This window comes from Acromyrmex echinatior, chromosome 7, assembly GCF_024713525.1.
Source record: "Acromyrmex echinatior isolate Ae372 chromosome 7, ASM2471352v2, whole genome shotgun sequence".
Taxonomy (NCBI): Eukaryota; Metazoa; Arthropoda; class Insecta; order Hymenoptera; family Formicidae; genus Acromyrmex; species Acromyrmex echinatior.
In genome coordinates this window covers 9,065,752-9,087,237 of record NC_141858.1, presented here as the reverse complement: position 1 = coordinate 9,087,237, position 21,486 = coordinate 9,065,752, and the positions used below count along the sequence as shown (strand labels likewise).

Sequence of the window (21,486 nt, the reverse complement as noted above, 5' to 3'; positions counted from 1 at the left end):
ATATTTTCATTTATATTAAATATGATAAAGTTGTTAATACATACACAAATGTAATGCGCTTAAAATAGTTAAAATATATAAAATATAAATAATATAAATAATTAAAATACCAACATATACATATATTATACTTTCAAAAATAGTTTATTATTTCTAGATCTTGAAAATACAAAAGTAATTATTATTTTTTATATATGGAGAGAATTATGATACTTTGTATTACTATATATATATATATATATATATATATATATATATATATATATATAATTTTATATAAAATATTTTTATATCATTTCTTCCAAATAATATTGAAACGGTAATTTTGGAATAGTAATGAAATAGTAAATTTTAATTATCTATATGATTTTATATATAATTCATCTATTGTCTTTTTTTACATTGTTTCAAGAAATTTCTGATATAATATTATATGTACAGTCAGGAATGTATTAATAGAGAAATGTCAATGCTGTTTTATAAAACTCATCAAAGTTAAATTGATATATGTACATAGATATACAGATATATCAGAATTAAATTAAATTATCTTCTTGTTGCCAACCATCTTCATCAGATAGAAATCTCCTTTTGTGACTTGTATTCATATAAGGTCTTAAAGCCCATTCTGTGTCAGCAGCTGATTCAGTATCCAGAGTTCCTAATTTAATCTCATATAATTTCATTTGGAAACGTGGTCCAACCTCTGTCAATTCAATATTCTTCCCCTGAGTCTTTTTGTATGTGTGATGTCGGAAACATATGTAGTCATCATGATTAGCAAAACTAATTACTCTCTTACTGTCTTCTTTTGGTACAGGAAACAGGTATTTCAGTATGTTTGTTACTCTTACTCCTAGTTTGGTTTTAAAATTATGGAAGATTAGATGTGGATACTGTTCCGACATTGTGCCAATATCAGGAATGTCATGTCGCATTACGACACCAGATAATGTAAAGTAGGCTGTTGGTCCATATGGCAGATGGCATATCACCAGTGCATCAGGAACGCCTCGATGTTCGTGCACGATGATGAAGTCTGTGACATCATTGGCACGACAAGCATGGATTAGCTGCTTCATCTCATAGTTACCACGATTCATTCGCTGAGAGTTTGGAAATATCAGACGAAGCTCCTTCACAAACATCTTCAGCCGGGAGCTTGGATCACGAGACGTCGTGATAACGATCTTTGGGTTCTCGACACCGGCCCAGCGATACTCGTCGTCCTCGTGATTGACCACGGTACCACCCATCTCTGTACCCATGGCCACTGCCATCTCTGGCCCAGCATCCTCCCATTCGATTTTCCTTTGCACGTGTAATGCGCTTTTCCTTAGATCCGGATGGATTGGTATATTCTCTTCCAAACTGTGTTTCAGTTTATCTTTCTTTTCTTGGATACCTTTCACTTTATCCTGCACGGATTTTCTGTAGAGATATTCTCGACGTAATCGTGCTTGTCTCCGCAACATTTTTGCTACTTAAGATTGTATCACGTATCGATTGTTATAAGAAAAACTTTGTGTAATATTCACTTCGAACAGCGTGTTTGACAACAGCAGCACGCTCGTTTGGAGGTTATACCATGTGCTTTACAGTGCAACTAGTTTGCAATCGCACACAGTTAAGTAGCACTTGAATATAATTGGTTGGACTTAAAAGTAAGAACCAATCGAATATAATACTTGATGCATCTGATAGGCTAGCTAAATTTGTCCAAAATTGGATACAAGAGCTGTTCATTATATTTTTTTTATATATACTATGTTAAAATTTTAATTGTTAGGAAAAAACCGCAAATATACAAATATATTTAACAGAAAGAAATAAGTTTAAAATATAAATATTTAATCCTTTTCCGATTGTATAAAACAACTATTAATAATAAATTTATAAATTAGTTTTTTATGTAGTAATTGTATAATTTTCAGTTACTCAATTATTTAAAGATTTTCTATGTAAATTTTTTGTATTTAGAGTTAGTGAGATTTAAAATTATTTTTATTGTAAATTAAATTTTTTAGATATACAAATACGTCTTTATTTTTTATTTATTATTTTTATTTTTTAATATTTCTTGTGTCTAAAAGTATATAACAGCGAAAAGTGTGTAAAAAACGATAAACTCTTTAGAATTTTAATTAAGAAGATTTCAATTAATTGGAATTTTAATTTTAATTCGTAAATTAGAATACAACAATTTGAACATTTAAAATTTAAATTTGTACTGTTTATTTCTTATTTAATATTAATATGATTGCAATATTTTATTTTGTAATTAATACCATATTATTATCTAACTTGATCATTTCTTTTCTTATTTTTAAAAGATTGTATCAATTAAGGATCAATCTCGCGCCTATTCCTATTCTAGAAAATCATTTTTTAAACATTCTTTAAATGTCTTAAATTTCTCACGGATTTTTGTGTTATTCGAACGATTGTTTTTGTGTGTATCACAACATGTACTTTGCGAGAAAATGCAATATAGCGCGACTTGAGAAATCAGTCTGCTTCCCCATGTATGGTTTACGATGTTCGATTTGGATGTGTTATTTTGTGTAACCACTTGAGTGCAGCCAATCACGCATGAAAGTAACAATGAATAGCATCGAAATAGGTGGATAGATAGCCAGACCGGTCATTTTGTCCGATGCGTCCGATCATCTGTGTATGCATGTGTGCGTGTATGTATTTCTCCGTGTGTACACACGCGTGCAGTTCACCAGAGTCCACGCCTTAGGCATCCTCTTCCGCATTTCATGTCGTCCGAAGAGGAAAAATTCCTTGGAACGTTCTATCGATTATATACACGGAGTAAAGAACATTTTGTTAAATGTTTTATAAAATATTAGAATTAAAAATTTCTTTACAGAACAATTGATAAATTAATAATACAAGCTGATACATAAAAAAGTAGATTGTTGGGATTGATTCGCTTTGAAATTTAGTTGACTGAAAATATGAGATGTGCGCTAACAAATTTGAATTTGTAAGATGTAATTAAAAATATGTTTTATTGGAAAATTTCATTGAAAAAAAAGAATATTATATTTTCTTTATGTATGCTTCTTTTTGCTATATTAAATTTCTTCTCTAAATAATTAATATATTGAATAAAATATTTAGCGTACAGTTTCATTGTCACAACGTTGACTTTTAATGACATATTACTATTCTATAACATTATTTGCAATCAATGTTAAAAAATAAAGGATTAAAATAAAAAAATTTAGAATTACACTTGATATGAAGAATGAAGTTTAATTTTTACTTTATAAATAGAGTAATCGCATTTATCTCTTATTTAATTTCAAGCAAATTTTAACCAATTTGAAATTTAATAATTAACTATGACATTTATTATTAAAAATTTGCAACAAAACTCGCATTTTCTTCAATCGTTTCGATCACTTTCGTTTAAGAATGCGAAACATCCTGAATAATATTGATATCTGACTCGTGATGAATAGAATTGTTATCATGAATTGTCTACCCGTAAAGAAACTTGAATTTGCGTTACGCGTTTTCCACAACAACGTGTATATAATGATGTCAGCGCGTTCGGGCAATGCCGGTCAGTCCGTATTATAGCAATTCAATAATAAATTGTAGAACGGCTCGGTCGCCGCATTATGCGCCGGTAATCACAGTAATAAGCAGTTCTAAAAGTAACGTAAGTACGTTGTAGGTAGTAACGAGTGGAGCGGTAATCTCGGGGGATGCCTCTTCTGCGTTTGTAGCCAGGTGAAGGAGGAGAGAAATTGAGACGAAGGGCTGAAAGTTAGGGGGAGAGGGGAAATGAAGAAGGTAAGAGGAAGAGAGGGAGGGGGAGAGAGAGAGAGAGAGAGAGAGAGAGCCCATGGGCGTCATCTTCGCCCATGTTCTTGAATCGGCATAATTTACAGCCTCGTTCACGCAAATTAAGCGCGTTTATGTAAGAGAGGCGATATAAAGCACGATCGACATGACGACGATCATTAGAAACCGGACTCAGCTCTGCCGGCACTTTTCCTTCCGATAAAGGAAGTGTTTTGCCACCAATGACTATATAGTGACAATTTTTGATCGTTTCCAGACAATGATTTTATTTTTTTTCTTTTATACAGCATTTGAATGTTCGAAAACGATTGTGTAGTAAGGAAGGAATTGTTGAGCATAAATGTTTCATAAATTTGTGAATTTACCTATGTTTAGAAATAACTTTGCGCATAGTGTACATATTAACAGATATATACGTGATGCACCCGTGATTTACAGGAAAGATAATAATAAGTATTACTTTTCTGAAAAACAAAAATTCTTTGTTGGGTTTAAAAATAATTTTGTCAGACCATCAAAATAATTTTGTACACAAATTGATCGTTGGAATATCAACAGTTTTTCGTAGCTCATCTTTTTTTTTTATATAGTTTCCAACATAATTATTTTGATGGTTCAACAAAATTTTAATTTTTCAGATCTGTATCCAGTAAAATTTTTATTCTTCCAACAAAATCATTCTTTCAATGTACAATGTATTTTTTAAATTTCTTTTTACATGCACATTATTAAAGCATAGCTAGCAAAGTAACAAGTCACACAATTGCCTTATTTTAATCGCTTAAAATTTAACGTTATCGTGAATCAGATCTCATTTCGTCGCGGCTTCTAACGCGATCGAAATTCTTATTTTGTCAAAATATTGAAATATTTTTTGTTTACTTGTAAATATAAAGTTAAAGAGAAAGATACATATATACGATTATACATTAGAAGTTGACGATCCGCGTATACGTACGCCTATGAGATGGGTATGCGGGGACTATGCTATACGTACCCGTTAAGCCAACATCTAATTCGATAACTGGCGAAAATAATAACGTAGCGATCTGTTGCGTTCGCGGCGCGCAATCATCCGTTTCGTACCGTGTGTCCGCGGAGAACTATAAGATCGAAGGCGCTTCTCCGAGGATATTTTGTTGTTCGTATGATCGTAATAATCGCTACCACCTGCCGTACACAAATACGAAAATACTTCAAATCATCGAGCGATCATGACAATTTTATCGCGAAATACTCGTTCGAAATACTTGTTCGTGTTTGATTTTTCCATACGACGCGAAACTCACAGTGAATGGAGAAAAGGATCATAAATGGATCCACAAATGTCGAGGGAAAGAACAGTTTTATTAAAGTATTTAAAAATTTAGCTATATATACAAATCTCAAAATAATTTTGTTAGATTATTAAAATAATTATGTACGCTCTAAATCTATAGCAATGAAATTTCACTGCATTAAATTGATATTTTAATACAGGTATTAGTGGCAATTTTTAACTGCCAGTGAATTTTACTGCAAGATATAGAATTTTACTGCAAGAAAATCGATAACAGGAGTAAAAAATTTACTTCAAAAAGGAATTTGGAGGTTAAAATAATGACAGAATAATGTCATTCCAAATCCAGAAAAGCCCACGGAGATAGATTTTGAACAGAACACGCTATCAATCTATTAACTTATTAATCTTATTTTTAATTATGAATTTTTGAAAAAATTATATACGTTATAAATTTAATCTATTTAATGGTAAAATAATGATTCAATGATATAATAGCATATACACGCACGTATATAATTTTGACAAACGATAAATACGCGATAAACGAACATAACGGTCCGCTATATCGCTAAATTTACACCTTGCAATAACATTCAATGCATCTTGCAATGTTATCAACTAATGTTTAAACCACTTTGATTAATCGAATGAAATAGTCTCCTTTATGTAAAAGTAGATTAACTTCAAAGCAATGAAAATCCATAGTTATAATAATAACTTTGCTACTCACTTTTGTTAACAGTAAAATTTTTATTGCTATCGATTTAGAATGTAGGATATATCATTGAAATTGTTTGCTGCGGAATGTCAAAACTTTTTGTAACACATTTGTTCTGTACAAATCTCCAAGAGACGTTCCAAAGATATTTGAAGAATTTGAAAAAAACAGTTTTGCTGAAATATCTAAAATTTAGCTAGATACAGAGTACAGATTTGGAAATAATTTTGTTTGACTATCAAAATAATTATATAGGACATTCAAGCTAATTGCTAGAATGACAAAACTTTGCGGCATTGCTTATCATATCTATTATTATAATTATTTTGCTGGTCCAGCAAAATTATTTTCAAATCTGTATCTATTTTTAAATAAAATCTCAGTAAAATCATTCTTTTTGTGTATGTCCTCTAGACATTCTACACTGAAAAAAATGTTTAAAAAGATCTAATAAAGTATAACATTTTGGTGAGATCAAACAGAATTTCTGTTATGATAGTTAGAAAATTTGTTTAATTTCACCAAAATTCCATTGTTGTGAGGACATTTTGTTAGTTTAATATTTTCCTCAGTATAAGAATGTTCCTAGAACTTTATCACTCCGATAAAGTACATTGTGTGTTGTGCTTAAACATGCTACATAATTAATTTGATAATTCAATACAATTATATATTTTTGGATCTGTATCTAACTAAATTTGTAGATGTAAAAATTGTTCTTTCCGTTGGAATGATCTGTAAACAAATACAAAATTAACACACGGACAAGAAATATATTTTTGAGATTATAATTTAGCGACGAAGGATTGAAAATCAAATGATGCGTTCGGTTGTTTAAATAAATGTATAACGAATCAGATAATTTTTCGGGCGCGTTTAAGGGATGAACGGTAGCTATTTATAATGAGGCGACTGTCGACTACCTCGGTAGCAAAGATGACATTTATTAAAAGTTTCGGTCCCGAGGTGCACACAGAGGGCATCGATCTTCCTCGTTCTCCCCGTCTTTCTTCTCTCGCACGAGCGCGACATTGCCTTGTTACCCGTCCACGAGAAATACCGAACAGTTTAATAAGCAAGAGCGGTGGTGACGATATACCGCGATACAAGATACCACGAGTACCATCCATCACGCGATGTGAATCGCCATCGTTGCTCTTCTCGTAGTACATATTTCGGCACACCCGACCCCATCTATGACCTTTCGTTTCTAGAGACCCGCACGAATCTCCACGGATCCTTTTTATCTGTGGTTATTTTTCAAATGTCGTTGCATTCTGGTTAGATAAAATTGTCACGACGAAATTATCGAAGATAAAAAAATTATTTTATTCATTGCGGTCGGTTTAATGCGCCGACGATAACAAAAGCTTAGGTCGGTGCTCGCCATCGACCCGTCGTCATCCTGGCGAGGAGGTCGCGTGCAAAAAATACGTTAATTCCGCGTAGCTTGCATGACCGTGCAAATAAATAAAACGGCAAACACACATCGCGGCCTGCCCCGGTACCGTATTTTATATTTTATCCGGTTCGAATGATTGATTGCGCTCCGCTACCGGGGGCTGAGTCCCGGACACGATAACATCTCGCGAAATGCCCCCGGTCGCCCGACTGTACTTGTCGTTTCACGCATTGTTTATTATTGTCCGATGGTTTTATCACGATCGTTGGTATAGGGGAAACCGGACGCGCGGTGGTGCGGCGGGGAAAAAAAGCCGGGATAACGATTCCTTCATCGACGTGCTTTTGGAATGTGAGAGAATGGTTACAAGCTTCGTCGTTACTTCGCGATTGTGATGTACATAATTAGACGAATGTAATTTGTGGCGAAGAGAGCGAAATGATATGACTAGTAGAGAAATAATCGCGCGATTATTGCCATCAATGCGATGCGAACCGAAAGTTTTCGGTTTTTTGGCATGAACCGGAGTAAAAGAGGCAACGATCCCTATATACGTGTGGAAGATAGTAATTACAGAAGCGGGACTGAAAACGCGGGGTTCCATCAGACCCTGCGAGGCACGATCCTCGATAAGTATAGTTGTTTCAGGATCGCGTCGATGCCTCCTCTACTCCCGCTATCTCATTTTATTGGTACAGGTTATGTGAAAAATTTATTGGCTCCAACAACAAGCGCGAGCGTACCCGGGATGTGAACAATTTCGTCACCCGGTTAGCCCCGGAAAACCTTGAAAATTTTTTATTTGCGTTTAAGCTTCCCTTTGGATTTGTGTTAAGTGTGGTACCACATATCTTTAGTACGGATTATTTCCATCGACGACTAAATTATTAAAATTCCATTAAATTTTATAAATTTTTAACGACATCATCGTCGATATGCGATTAAATGCGATAAAAAGATTTCCGATACAAAATTTGATATAACGATGTTTCTCTGCGACTTCTTAAGTCGATATTCGCTGAGAAATTTTTGTCTAAATATTGAGCTGATCTAATCCTCATCAATCAAATATTACTTAATTATATCATGGCCGGCGCAAGTAATTATCGTTTCTAGGGAAGATTCCTGGTTAACATAGTGGGATACAGGTGCACAAGTAAAAAAAAAAAACAAAGAAGTTGTTGCCTAGAGATTTTTTTGTAAAGCATCATCAAACTGCATCTAGCTGGTGTCTCGGTTGCATCGTGCTCTTCCATTTCTTCGGTGAACGGACCCGATCACCGCATACCCCGTTATTATCTTCCGATACAGTTTTGCCTCATTTTTCCCCATCCTCCGCCTCTTTCTGCCCTCTTTTTCTGTTATTTCATGTTTATCCCTTCTTTGTTTCTGCTCGCTTCTCTCTCTGCAAAAGAACTTCGTACTCTCGGGAATACTCTCCCACATCCAAGATATTCATTATCCGGCGATGCAATTCGAAATCTCGATTTTGTGTTTCGTGCTTAAACGTTCTTAATTAAAAAATTGATGCATATAATTAATGATACAATTCAAATAATTCAAATAAAAAAGAGTATGCTGTGTATATATATTCTAGATTAACCCAGATTATCATCAATTTCATAGGAGAATTTCGTTTTATAACATGATTCGTACTATTCGTAGTGTATCCGCGAAATAGATCTTTTCGACTGATCGTCACGTTCGATTTCCTTTACATATTATACAATTGTATAATGCTAATTATATAATGCCCGCGGGACAATCGCTCCAAGTTTCTTACGAACAGTTGTCTCGCAAATTGTCGCGACACAAACGCTTGCCGGTATTCAATCACGGAAACGCCCGGAATGTTACCGGAAGACGTTTTCATCTTCGAACATATCGTCATCTTTGCTTTCCTTCGTGGAAGGCAAGAAAGATCGTTTCGACATAAAGGAATCGATTCAGTGGCACTTTAAAAGCATGTCAATGTGCCATAAATTCTAATCATAACAAATATTTCTCATTAATTAATTTCATAAATTAATCTTAATTAGATATGTGAGATGATTAAAATATCTCAAACAAATTTTATCTAAATATACAAAAAGGATGGTGCTGAAATATTTAAAAATTTAGCTAGATGTAGATCTGAAAATGATTTTGTTGGATATTATAATAAAATAGTTATGTAGAACTCAAACTGGTAGCTAGAATGTCAAAACTTTTTGTAGCACTGCTCAGCATGCTTAAGCTTGAGATTACGTAATTATTTTGATAATCCAACAAAATTATTTCAGGTCTATATCTAGCTAATGAATTTTAAGGCTTTTAGGCAATACTTTTTGTTTTCTTTTTCCAAAATAAGATTTTTAAGATAACTATGCATAAGGTACTGTATAATCATCCGAGGTTAAATGATCCCTGATTGCTTTTTAATTGAACGTTTTAATCTACGTAAAATATGACGGAAGTTCTTTTTGCGTGGAATCGAGACTTGCATGGATTGAGTGCAATTATTGCAATGGCATCAATAGTGACATAGAATCGATAGCGTCGCATCGATCGTTTGACGGTAGAAAGCTTGATATGAGATAACGTCAGATATACGTTTCTGAATTCCTTGACAGTCTGGACGCTTTCATCCAGGATCAAAGGCGAGGGATTTTCCCGGGCGAGCCGCGGGGTAATAACGATCGCGGCGTAATTCGCGTCGCGGGTATAGCCATTATTATCGGGTAATGTACGGGTCGTGGAAGTATTGATGTCCTGGCACAAAACCGTTTCAGCCACTTCCTAGGCGTTGTGCTACCCTGACCCGCAGTCTGCTAGGAATCAATGACAAATCCAACGAGTTTCGCGCTACGCCGCCGCCGCTTTTAATTTATTCGGATCGATAAACGCAGCGATTGATTTCTCTACAAATTCTATTTCTAAAGCTAAGCGTAGTTTTCCGTTAGAACAGCTATCGATCGTTAACAAAATTTATTAGACAAGAAATATTTTCGTTATTTCATTTTATTGTAATTTCGGCGATAAATCGATGGCATCAACGAAGATAATTTAATTAATAATATCTGTATTTTTAATTTTGTTCCTGGATTTGGAGCTAAAAATAATGTGTTTTATGTTAATATCTATGCGCTTCTATAGCTTACAGGTGTTCGTAATAGATGACTCTAGTTGTACGTCTTTCAACAATGTATCATCTGTTTCGTTCTTCTAATACTACAATTAGAATTAAGTACGATATTCGTTATAAAATATGGATTACGTTAAATTAAAAAAAAAAAGTCTAATTAAATTTCCTATATGATTATTACATTTTTATCTAACCGGTAATGAAAACAAGTCTAATTTATGTTAATACTACTACATTCTAATTCTGAGTAATTACTTAAAAATTTGCTAATTGGTACACGCACGCAGTGCAACATCAATTATACAAAAATGATTTCTAAGATTTGAGATTTTTATAAAAGGAAACGAAAAAAGATGTACACGCTTGGAGGGAGGGGGGAAGGGGAGGGGGGAGGGTGTACTCCCGTAAAGCAGTGACTCGACAACCGATCTCGAGAAGCGTCGAAGGCTCGCCTCGCTGAACAGATCGAGGGAGAGCCAGCGAAATAATGAAGGCAACTCCCAGAGCTTCATCGAGCATCATCGCCGGTCGGTTGGACGATTATAAAAATGGCAGCGCGGAGTTTTTTGACGGATCGGCGTGGTGTGGCGCGGCTCGGCGTGCTCGATCCGTCGTTATCCCGCTGCCTCGTATAACTCGAGGCAGATTCTAGTTGAGCCGCAGATTTATTAGCGATAGAGCAGTTCGATAGCCGCGCTCCGTGCACCACCACGCCCATCCCGGTGCGGCGCGGCGCGGCGCGGCGACGGAGCGCACGCAGGCAGACCCCGCGCCTCTCCTCGATGCACCGGCGATGCACCGGCGATGCAACCATGTGCGGCGTCGGAGCCGAAGGCTCGCAACGACGAACGCAAACGTTAATCCGCGCGCTCGAGAGGGACCCTGGCTCGCTCTTTAATGTTATGCTGCGGCCTCGCTCGATCGAGCGCCGTCCGTCGTGCCCGCCACGTCGAGGGATTTCTCTCGCCCCTAGGGCGAGAGGATGTACAAGCGAGCCTTCGAAGCTTCTGCAATTTCTCGCCAGGCTCAAAGTACACTCCGAGACCTGCTCGACGACGCTCGTCTTCACGAGCCTGCTCCGGCCACTCGAAAATTCCCGGGACTCTTCGAACGTGAAGGCATATAATCGTAAATATCGGGAAAAAAGAACTGAAAAGAGATAGTTATGTACGTAACCACTGTGTTTCAAAAAATTCCGAATGCATTCACGATCGTTGCATTTTTTTTATTCGAATTTATTGCTTCCATAATTACAATCCATTTCGTGGATTTACAAAAATTTCTCTCCTTTTCTTTTTTTCTTTCAATGTTTTAATAAAATACAAATTACAATTTTTGTAATTTCTTTCTAACCGTAGAATCATTTGTTGTGTAAAAGAGTGATTTTGTTGAAGTATTTAAAAATGTAACTAAATACAGATTTGAAAATAATTTTATTTGAACCATCAAAATAATTATTTAGGACGCTCAAAGTAATTCCTCGAACGTTAAAAGCGTTGTCATCAACGCTTAAGTGTTCTACTTAATTATCCCGATGGTCCAATAAAATTATTTTCAGAGTTAGCTTAATTTTTAGATACTTCAGCAAAATCATTCTCTCCGTACGCGATTGATACAAATTTTTATTTTATACATTTAGTATAAAAATTTTAGGATAACACAGATACATCTATAAATAATTATTGATACACGTCTGACGTATCTCGCTACCGCTATCGGCGAGCGAGACAAGATATTTGAGAGACGCGATAATTATAAGGAAATGGCTCGACGAGTGCGAAACGAACGATTTATCGGACGGAATCGGCGATGCACTACCGAGCACACAGGCGGACCGCGGTAGATAAAAAGGTAGAGAATCTGTGTCAGAGGTTGGTTATGTCTCGGATTTATGGGTTTGATTACCGTTGTGTATGATACGCGCGCGCGCGATTTTGTATGGGTAAATCGTGATCCTCCACGCCTCCTCTCTTTCTCTCTCCCTATCTCCTCCTCCTCCTCCTCTTCCTCGCTTCCTTCTCACCTCCTCATCCGATCGCGTATAGAGTTATCGCATTCTCGGCCCGTAAGTGTCCATTGTCTACTTCCAGGCCCGCGCATTATATGCCTGTACTTACGTCTCGATCCCCTTCGACTTACCAGCCTCGGTGTAATTTCACTTTTACAACGTCGCGTCGGATTCACCACCGATAGGCCACGCTGTGCTTAAATCTACAGGCGCATCTTTACGTTATTACGTAAAGTAGCATAAGTGATTCTTTTACGAGAAAATTTACCTTAAAATTATTTTTGCTTCCGAGAATATATCAATTGCAACATTCATCTCGGACTTGAGAAAAATCTTGTTCATTGTTTCACATTTCCTCTTAAAATTAACAAAAGAAAATTCTAACTTAAAAAGGCATTTGCTATTTAGTAACTAAATCAAATAAATCAAATAAAAGCTCTAATGAATAAATCAAAAATTAGAGAAAAGCCTTTGAGAACCGACACAGATTGTAAGTGTGTAATTATAAATTCTTTATTATAGGAGACACATAAACGTTTCGATTCTAGTTTGAATCCTCTTCACTATGAATAAATATATAAATAAACTTCGAATATCGCAATAAGAATCATTAAAAGTGATAGTATACGAGAGTTAATATGGTCAAATGTTCTCATATCCACATATTGTTATTGGTTGTTCATTAAATTCCAGTAAACTAAATAACACAGTGCAACAATATAGGTGCTGTCATAAAGAAATTAATTGTAACAAAATATGCATTTACATAAATATTGAAGTTGATAATGATATCTGCGTGTACATGATCATCAAATTGTTATTTACTATAATACGCTATAATAAAAATATTAATTATTGATGAATTAGATTACAGGATTACAGATAAATTAAAACTTGCATAAAAATGCCGATATCTAGTCATGACAATATTAGCAGTGAGAACATTATAAAATCAATAAACAACATAGAACAAAGAGGAAGAACTGTCATAAATCCGTTAAAATATTCAAATATATTAGATTCAAAGATGAAGTGTCAGTTTACAAATTCAGTCCGTGTTTCTGTTTTGTTATATGAATTATCCGATATCAGTTTTTTTGATAAAACTTTCTCACTCAATTCGTCACAAATTTTAATATTATCCCAATCAAAATCGTGCCTACTTTCTATTTAGTAACTATTTGAAGATACCAAAGTATATTTTTTATTCTCGTATTTTACGCCTGAAAGTTGTTTAGAGATTTATTTCGCCAGGAACGATTGTCAGTGGAATTTCGCTGTGAGCTGCGAAACAAACACGTGACGTGTTTGTGAAAGGTATTGGCTAACGGTAGATATTAATTTAAGAGAATCTACGAGTCGTATTAATCTTACGCTGATGTAGCACATAGACCCCAGGTGGTTTACGAATCTAGTGGGCAGTAGGTCGATTGAAAGAATTTCTCATCAACATGATGTGAAACCTATCGTGACATTGGAAATTTCGATACTTCAGTTACTGCAATTTTTGCCAGTACACGATGATTTGATATGTATGAATATAATGTATACAGGTAGCTGAAATAACGCCCACTAATCATACAGTGCTATTCCTAATAAAAAACTAAGTTGAAAAGTCCTCTACCATTTTGTAATTTTCCTAATAATTAGTTTCTAAAGATTGCCGAATAAGCGGATAAATTATAAAATCGATGTACATGACAATTTTAAGATATCTTTCAATGTTCTTTAAAAATCTCTTAAAGATATCTTCAAGTTATCTTATTCGTCGATTTTAGACATTTTACTTAGTGGATAATTAAAAATATTATGAAAATTGCAAAATGATAGAGGATTTTTCGACCTAGTTTTTTTAGTTTTTTAGAGTTAATGTTTTCAAGATCTAAAAATCATTTCGAACGTGCGTTTCTGGAGACTACGTAGTATATAAATTCACACAAAAATCATACAAGCATTTAAGATCCAGTTGAATCGTTTAAGACTTTGATTTCTATAATTTGTGTTATCACACATATACGATCCTAAAATATATTATATTGATTATGTAAAAAACTGAAGCACGACGAACAACGTTGCAAACAATTTTGACATTTCAGCAACCAGCTTGAGTGTCCCACATAATGCAATCAAATTATTTTCATAGATTTAACTAAATTTTTAGATACTTCAACAAAACTATTTTTCCCATGTAGAATACATTAAAATGAATGTATCAAAATAAAAATATGATTCAAATCCTGTCACGAGTTGCAGATTGCCGAAAGTGGGTTTTTCTCTTAACTTCTTTTACTTTATTATTATTACTCATTTATTATTTGTCTTGCTGATCTCTACGTGCGATTCTCGCGACGTTATAAATCCTTTTCAATCACGCACCTTATTTCGAACGTATCTTCGCACTTCGGGCAATGTGGTAGCCGCTGGTGGCTCATTGATTTCGCACGTCCGTCCTGTCAGAAGTCCACGGACGCTTCTTCCTCGCACCAAGAGCTTCGAAGACGTCCGTCGGGGTGGCGAGAGACGACGCCCCATGTCGGGCCCGGTGAGAAGATGAGAAACATCGCGGGAGGTCCCGCGCTTAGCGCGCGGCCCAGGATTGATGGACATCCTCACCTACTCGCGTGATTATATTCGTCGGCCCGCGTCCGTGCGTGCGTGCGTTACTCGTGCGTGAGTTACAGCCGTGCACGCTCGTGAGCCCCGCGTGCGAGCGTGGTAATCACTGGTCGTTAGCGCCTCATTCACGCTGGATCGCTGGATGTTACGGACGTCACGGAGCTGCCTCATTTCCAGCCGGTATCGATACTTCGCACGTACGATCGATCGGTTTACGTCGGGACCCCCTAAAGCCGCCTCGATGGAAGCCTCCTCTGCCCCTCGACTCTCATCGTTTTGTCCCGTCGCGATAGCGCATTGCTTTGATACTTGTTAGGCAATAGGCTTTTAATGACAGCTTTGTGCTTCTCTCTCTCTTTCATGACTTCTCGGTCTAATTGGTATCAATTTGGGTATCCAGATACCTATTATTATCAATGCAGGTTAACTTTGATTTAAAACTGTAATACTCTTCTTTTTCTAGTTCTAATGGTCATTTCTACTAATATAGTTTAACTTTAATCTCGGTTCAATTAATTCTTTATCTTTTTCTAATTCTATGAATAGTTAGAAAAAGATGGAGAGGGGGAAGGGGAGGGGGAGTTAAACCAAGATTAAAATCTACATTGATAAAAACGAGCATAAGAATCGGAGAAAGATAAAGAATAAATTGAACCGAGATTAAAGAGTCAATCTATATATTGATGAAAATAGGCACAAATGGAGTAATATTCTAAGTATGTAGAAGTTATTTTCTTTTCGCCACGCTTTTGGATAAATCTTGATCTAAAGTCATATAATTCTCGGATACAACGAATAAATTAATTTAGTATAATCGAGAGAATGTAATCTGGCTTGCAAATTCTTCGGGAAGTGTAATCGAGACTTGTTGAAAGTAACAAGAATCACAGTAACCCTTCTGCCCCGAGAAAAGGCTCGGCCTTCTCAACACCTCATCTCTCCGCTAGCGTGCGTTGATGATCTTTGAAACTGGTTGGCTCATTAGTATGTGAAGGTTGGTGCCACCTACTGGGCGGGGCAGCGGGTCATTGAAACAATGGTGTTGTGACTAGACATCATCGACCTCATCGGGAAGCGCGCGCGGAGTAGCCGATTGATTTCAGCGATGATCGATAGATCTTTGTTCTTTCACGCGACTGTTCGATCTTGAAAATGCTCGAATTTTATATGACCAGCTGTTCTCAGACTCATAACTCGATTACGTAATTAAGAATTTATCACTGAAAAAAATTTTTGGTTGAAAATGGACGAATCAGAAATTTCTGGTTAAATTTATTAGAATTCTAGATGAAATAACCGGAACTTTGGTTGATACAATATTTCTAGTAAAATCTACTAGAATTCTTATTTTTATCAGAATAATTATATCAATCAGAATTCTAGTTATCTCAATTAGAATTTTAATAGAGTATACCAGAAAATTCTGATTCGTCCATTTTTCACCTGAATTACTATTTGATTCAACCAGAGCATTTTTTCTCATAAACAGTGATGTACTAATGATTTTCTTTTTTGAATATTTCTCGCTAAACTTTAGCGAACATACATGAAAAGAATAATTTTACTAAAGTATTTAAAAATTTAGATTTTATTACTTTATTCTCTTATTGTTTCTTTTTAAAAAATAAATTTTATAAATATCCTTGACATTCTCATTCCTATTATAGCTTCATTTCATAAGAATTACTTGTTTCTTTTTGTCAGTAAATTGAGATGAATATAAGGAATTATTTTGATATATTGGATAGTTGGCACTATGGTTGATGCATTACTTGTACAGGATAGTATCATATATATTAATTCCGTTGAGAATGACTTGAAATAAGTCGAAACGCGCATAGACATTATACGGACATCATATTCTGTTATATTAAAAATGGATTTTTAAACATATCGATTGTTATACTTGCGCACCAAGTACCACGCTAACTTCTATTTCCCCTTACATTCTTGTCTTTAATTTGTTAAATATTAAGGAGTCCTATAACATTAATTATTGTTCTCATTATTATTTAAAAATTTACTTAGATACAGATTGATCTGAAGATAATTGTGTTAGATTTAAAATAATTATCGAAATTATTATTTTGAGAAAATCTATAACACAATATAACACAATATAACTATCAAAATAATTATATGTAGGACGCTCAAACTGATTGCTAGAATGTTGCACCACTTCTCATCATGCTTGAGTTTTCTACATAATTATTTTGATTCAACGCAATTACTTTTAGATCTGTATTTACTTAAATTTTTAGATATTTCAATAAAATTATTCTTTTTTTTTATGTACACACATACTGAGAGAAATTTTTATGTAAATAACTATTTATTTTGTTGATATGTGACTTACAAAAATCCTTCACAAATCAACAAAATAAATAGTTATTTACAAAATTTTTCAATGCAACATCCGCTGCAATTATTTTGGACAACAAAGTTCCTGATGGAGCTCTTTGTATGATTATGTTAAATTGCGATTACATTATTAACAAAATATTAGTTTAACAATACACACATTCTCGATAACATAAGAAATAACTGTTCGTTATTTTCCAGCGATGCGCAAGCACAAATGCCGGAGTGGTATCATGGTCACGACCCACGTGACCGTTTTAAAGGATCGCCAGCAGCCACCATCAATCAAATCGACGGAGAACGGATTCTCTCGCTGCGCACGGGTTCATTAATTATCGCGCAATGCATGGAGGTGGAGGAGGAGGAGGAGGAGGAGGACGACGCGCTTTTTTTTGTCGCCGTAAAACAACGGGGACCAAAGCGAGCGGGCACACAGGAACGTCGCCGTGGTCGCAGGAGTGCAGGTAAGCCCGATGGCATTCTAACTGGACGCTCTCTCGTGGACCTAGCCCTCTCCTCTCTCTTCCTCTTGCCCTCTCTCATCCTCCTCTCTCAAAAAAGGGTAGAGAGTGCCAGTCATATATTAGAGAACTGTTGGGGACACCTAACAAGCTGGCAGAACACGTTTCCCAGAATCGGGGGTACCTGGTCCCGGGTACCTCTACGAGCAACCCTCTCTGAATCCATCTCCGTCTCACTCCCACCTCCTCCACCTTTCTCACGTCCTTTCACTGCCGCGTCTTTTTATCGTCCTCTTTGTCTCCGTTTTGTTATCCCTTTTTTCCGATGCGCTCTCTCTGTCTCTTTCTCTTTTTCTCAACTGTCCTCTCTACCGCGGCAATAATCCACGGTGTATTTCACGTCCGAGAGGCGCGGATGGATATTGTTTCGCGCGCTCTGACGCCGGTCCGTATTTTTTCCCCTTTCCTACCACCGTGCGAGTTGAATTCTGCGGTTTTTAATATCCGCGAACGCGATCGTCGAGTTGCCTCTGCCAGAAAAGTTCTCTCCAACAGTTCTCGCGTTGCATTATCGTCGACTTTTGCATCGGTCATTGACCAATCTAACGCACAACGATCAACAAGTGCGCGAACTACAAGCTTGTTCAGATGGGAATTATACACTGAAAAAAATTGTGGTTATTTTTGGTCCAGTGAATGATTTCTAATCAAGATCCGATTTAATATTCAATTAATTCATTGTGTGATACAATAATTGAATTCATTAATATAATTACATATTCATGCATTCTTGCAATAAATTAGTAATAGTTTCATAACTTAAATCATTATGAGAATTCATTGGACCAATTTCCATTAATTCAATGAATATTTTATTGTATTTATGTACAGTTTTAATTCAGTGCAGAAATTTGCATTGTTTCTTTATCATGTAAAAATATTCGAGTATTAGTTAAAGTTTTCTGCAATTGTGCAAAGTATTTTTGAAATGTTACCTTGTCAATCCTACTTCCTTTTGTATCTACATGAGAAAAATGTTCTGATTAAATCAAAAGACTCAACTGGAATGGCGTAACCATTTTCTAATTATTATAACTGGAAATTCTGTTTGGTCTCACCAAAAAGCTTTCCGGTTGGACCTTTTTATTAGTTTAACCAGAATATTTTTCTTTGCGTTGCAATCTAAATCAGAAGTAAGATGTAATTGTATCGCTATCTGTTCAGTCGAAATCAACGTAATCTCTCATGAGGCCCAGAAAGATTAAATCTCAAAGAGTGCGTTTCTTACATCTATACGCGACGATTACTCTTTACGAGTTGTTTGGCAATCTCGTTGTGAGATATAGAAACGAACGTGAAGCTATTCTCCAGCAGGCACAGTGATTATTAATCCAATTCTTCTTTATGTATCGCTGTAACCACCGTAACCAGTTTCGCTGGTACTCTAGAATTACTATTAAGAAGAAATAACGCTTCGGGGCCGTTCACATCCCGTTCAACGAGTAAACGTTAAATAAAAGCGACACGCTGCTATTATTACAGTAGTACCTTCTGAGCTATAGATACGCTACGTGAAAAGGATGAAAGTAAATAGAAAATTATTTTGCGTCTGAATTGATTCGACATGTTGGAATAAATGTAACGTTTTTTGCATACTCGAGCGTCTAAATCAATAATCTTATGCAGTTATATACTTAAAATCGACTCACGTGGAACAGTCACTGATTGGTTTCCTGATAAACTGAAGGAGCAGCAAATTTCGCCGAAGTGGAATTTTGCTTGACTCGTGTAAATTTCACACGTCACGATCAATACGGCGATGTTTCGCTCGGCATTCTGCGCGATTTTCCGTATTGTCGAATTAGCGTCCGTGTGTTTCGCGACGTAGCGATTACTACCTGCGTTAGGCAAGCCAATAAATTAATTTAACGTACAGTCCCAGGCGAGGTAAGCTGCCGAGCAGATCGCTTCCTAAAATACCTGAACGAGTTTACCAGAAATAAAAACAAGTCTTAATTAAATGAAACGGTCGTGGTACCGCCGCAGCACCGCTCTTGGGTCCGGTCAGTTAGTTTTACCCTCGCCAGTTTGGGATTTCGAATTTAGTAGCTTCAAGTACATGAGAAAGAGAGAAAGAGAAAAAAAAGAAAGATAAAATTCTCGGGACTTGTGTACAGCGTATGTCCGTATGTAGAGAAATCTGTAAACTGTGAACGAACGGAAGAAATTCATGTAAACATGCATAAAAAGATATCTTTTTCTTTACGCATCTTGTGAAAATTGAAATAGATTGGAACGAGAAAAATTAGGATAAAATAAAATATTAAGCGATGATAATTCATGTTTAAAGATGACAATGAATTAATTATCTAGAAATATATATATACAAGTATATATATATATATATATATTTCTAGATAATGAATTCATTGTCATTCATATATATAGAAAGAATGATTTGCTGAAGTATTTAAAAATTTAGGTAGATACAGATTTGAAAATAATTTTGACCAACGAAGTGATTATAGAAAATTCAAATATGATAAACAATGTTGTAAAAAGTTTTGATATTCTAGCAATTAATTAAGTGTCCTATATAATAATTATTTTGATGTTTCAGTAAAATTATTTTGAGATCTCTATCTAGCTAAATCTGTAGATATTTCAACAAAACTGTATTAGTAATATAATCTCTTTTTTTATATAGCAACACGAAAATATAATTTTAATTAAAAAATTATTCATCCGAGTAGGAAAAAAATTTTATATTTATTTTAATTTGTTCGAAATGATGAGTCGTTCGAACACTTCTCTCGATGCCTCGACTCAGGTAGCTCGGTCCTGGTATCAGAAACACATCGTGTCCTACACGAGTCGCGTCTGATAACACTATTATCCGAAACGATTCACACGGATCTCGCTTGATCTTTGAGTTGCTTTACTAACCGACTTATATCAGGAATTCTTTTACTTGATACGCGAATAATGAGTTCAGGATTTATCACTTCATCTCGATTCCTTATCTATTGGTAGCATTTTCTATTACTTATTAGTAACATTAATGTTGTAAAGAGATTTAATTAATTTACATATTTAAGGGAAGAGAACGTTTAATACAACTTTTCCTTCTCTCAGACGCAAATGACGATAGGCTGGCGGATTATTCATTGAGGAACTTAATTTACATGTCATTAAATTAAGCGAAACGGCTAATTTAATTAAATGATGCAATTGATTAATGAAGGCGTAATATCCACATGTATCATAGCTGTTATCCATGAAACACGTTTAGACTTCGAAGGATTTATATCAACGCGACACAATAAGCTCGCAACGATACATCATGGAAGATCATTAAGTTGACGAGCGTACAAAAAGATTTCAATTCGCTTGCTGTCAGCTATGATAATTCTCTCGATTTCTTCCTTGTATGTAATTGCACGGACATTATACTTATGTTGCCAAATTATTTTCGAACTTGCACATGTTATATGAGTAACTACACATATATAAGGTACACATATATAAGCACGATAATTTTGTTATTTCTGGTAACATCTAAGAACGTAATAATGCTGCGATAAATAAATATTTGATTAAATTTTGATAAAATTATAAAGTTTATTCAATGTTCAAAAATGTGTAAACTTTATGATATTGTTCTCGTTAATCATTAAATATGTAACATT

At 35.3% G+C, this 21,486-nt stretch overlaps 1 protein-coding gene across 1 annotated transcript; it reads right to left on the bottom strand.

Annotated features, from left to right (window-relative positions):
• Window positions 1–349: 349 nt before the first annotated feature.
• On the bottom strand, window positions 350–1,615 carry LOC105154419 (U3 small nucleolar ribonucleoprotein IMP4). The gene has a single exon (XM_011069927.2). The coding sequence runs from the start codon at window positions 1,473–1,475 to the stop codon at window positions 537–539; it is 939 nt and encodes a 312-aa protein (XP_011068229.1). The 5' UTR covers window positions 1,476–1,615; the 3' UTR covers window positions 350–536.
• Between the last annotated feature and the right edge of the window lie 19,871 nt (window positions 1,616–21,486).

Excerpts from the sequence above, each read along its gene's own strand:
- LOC105154419 (XM_011069927.2), bottom strand. The coding sequence starts at position 1,475 with ATGTTGCGGAGACAAGCACGATTACGTCGAGAATATCTCTACAGAAAA.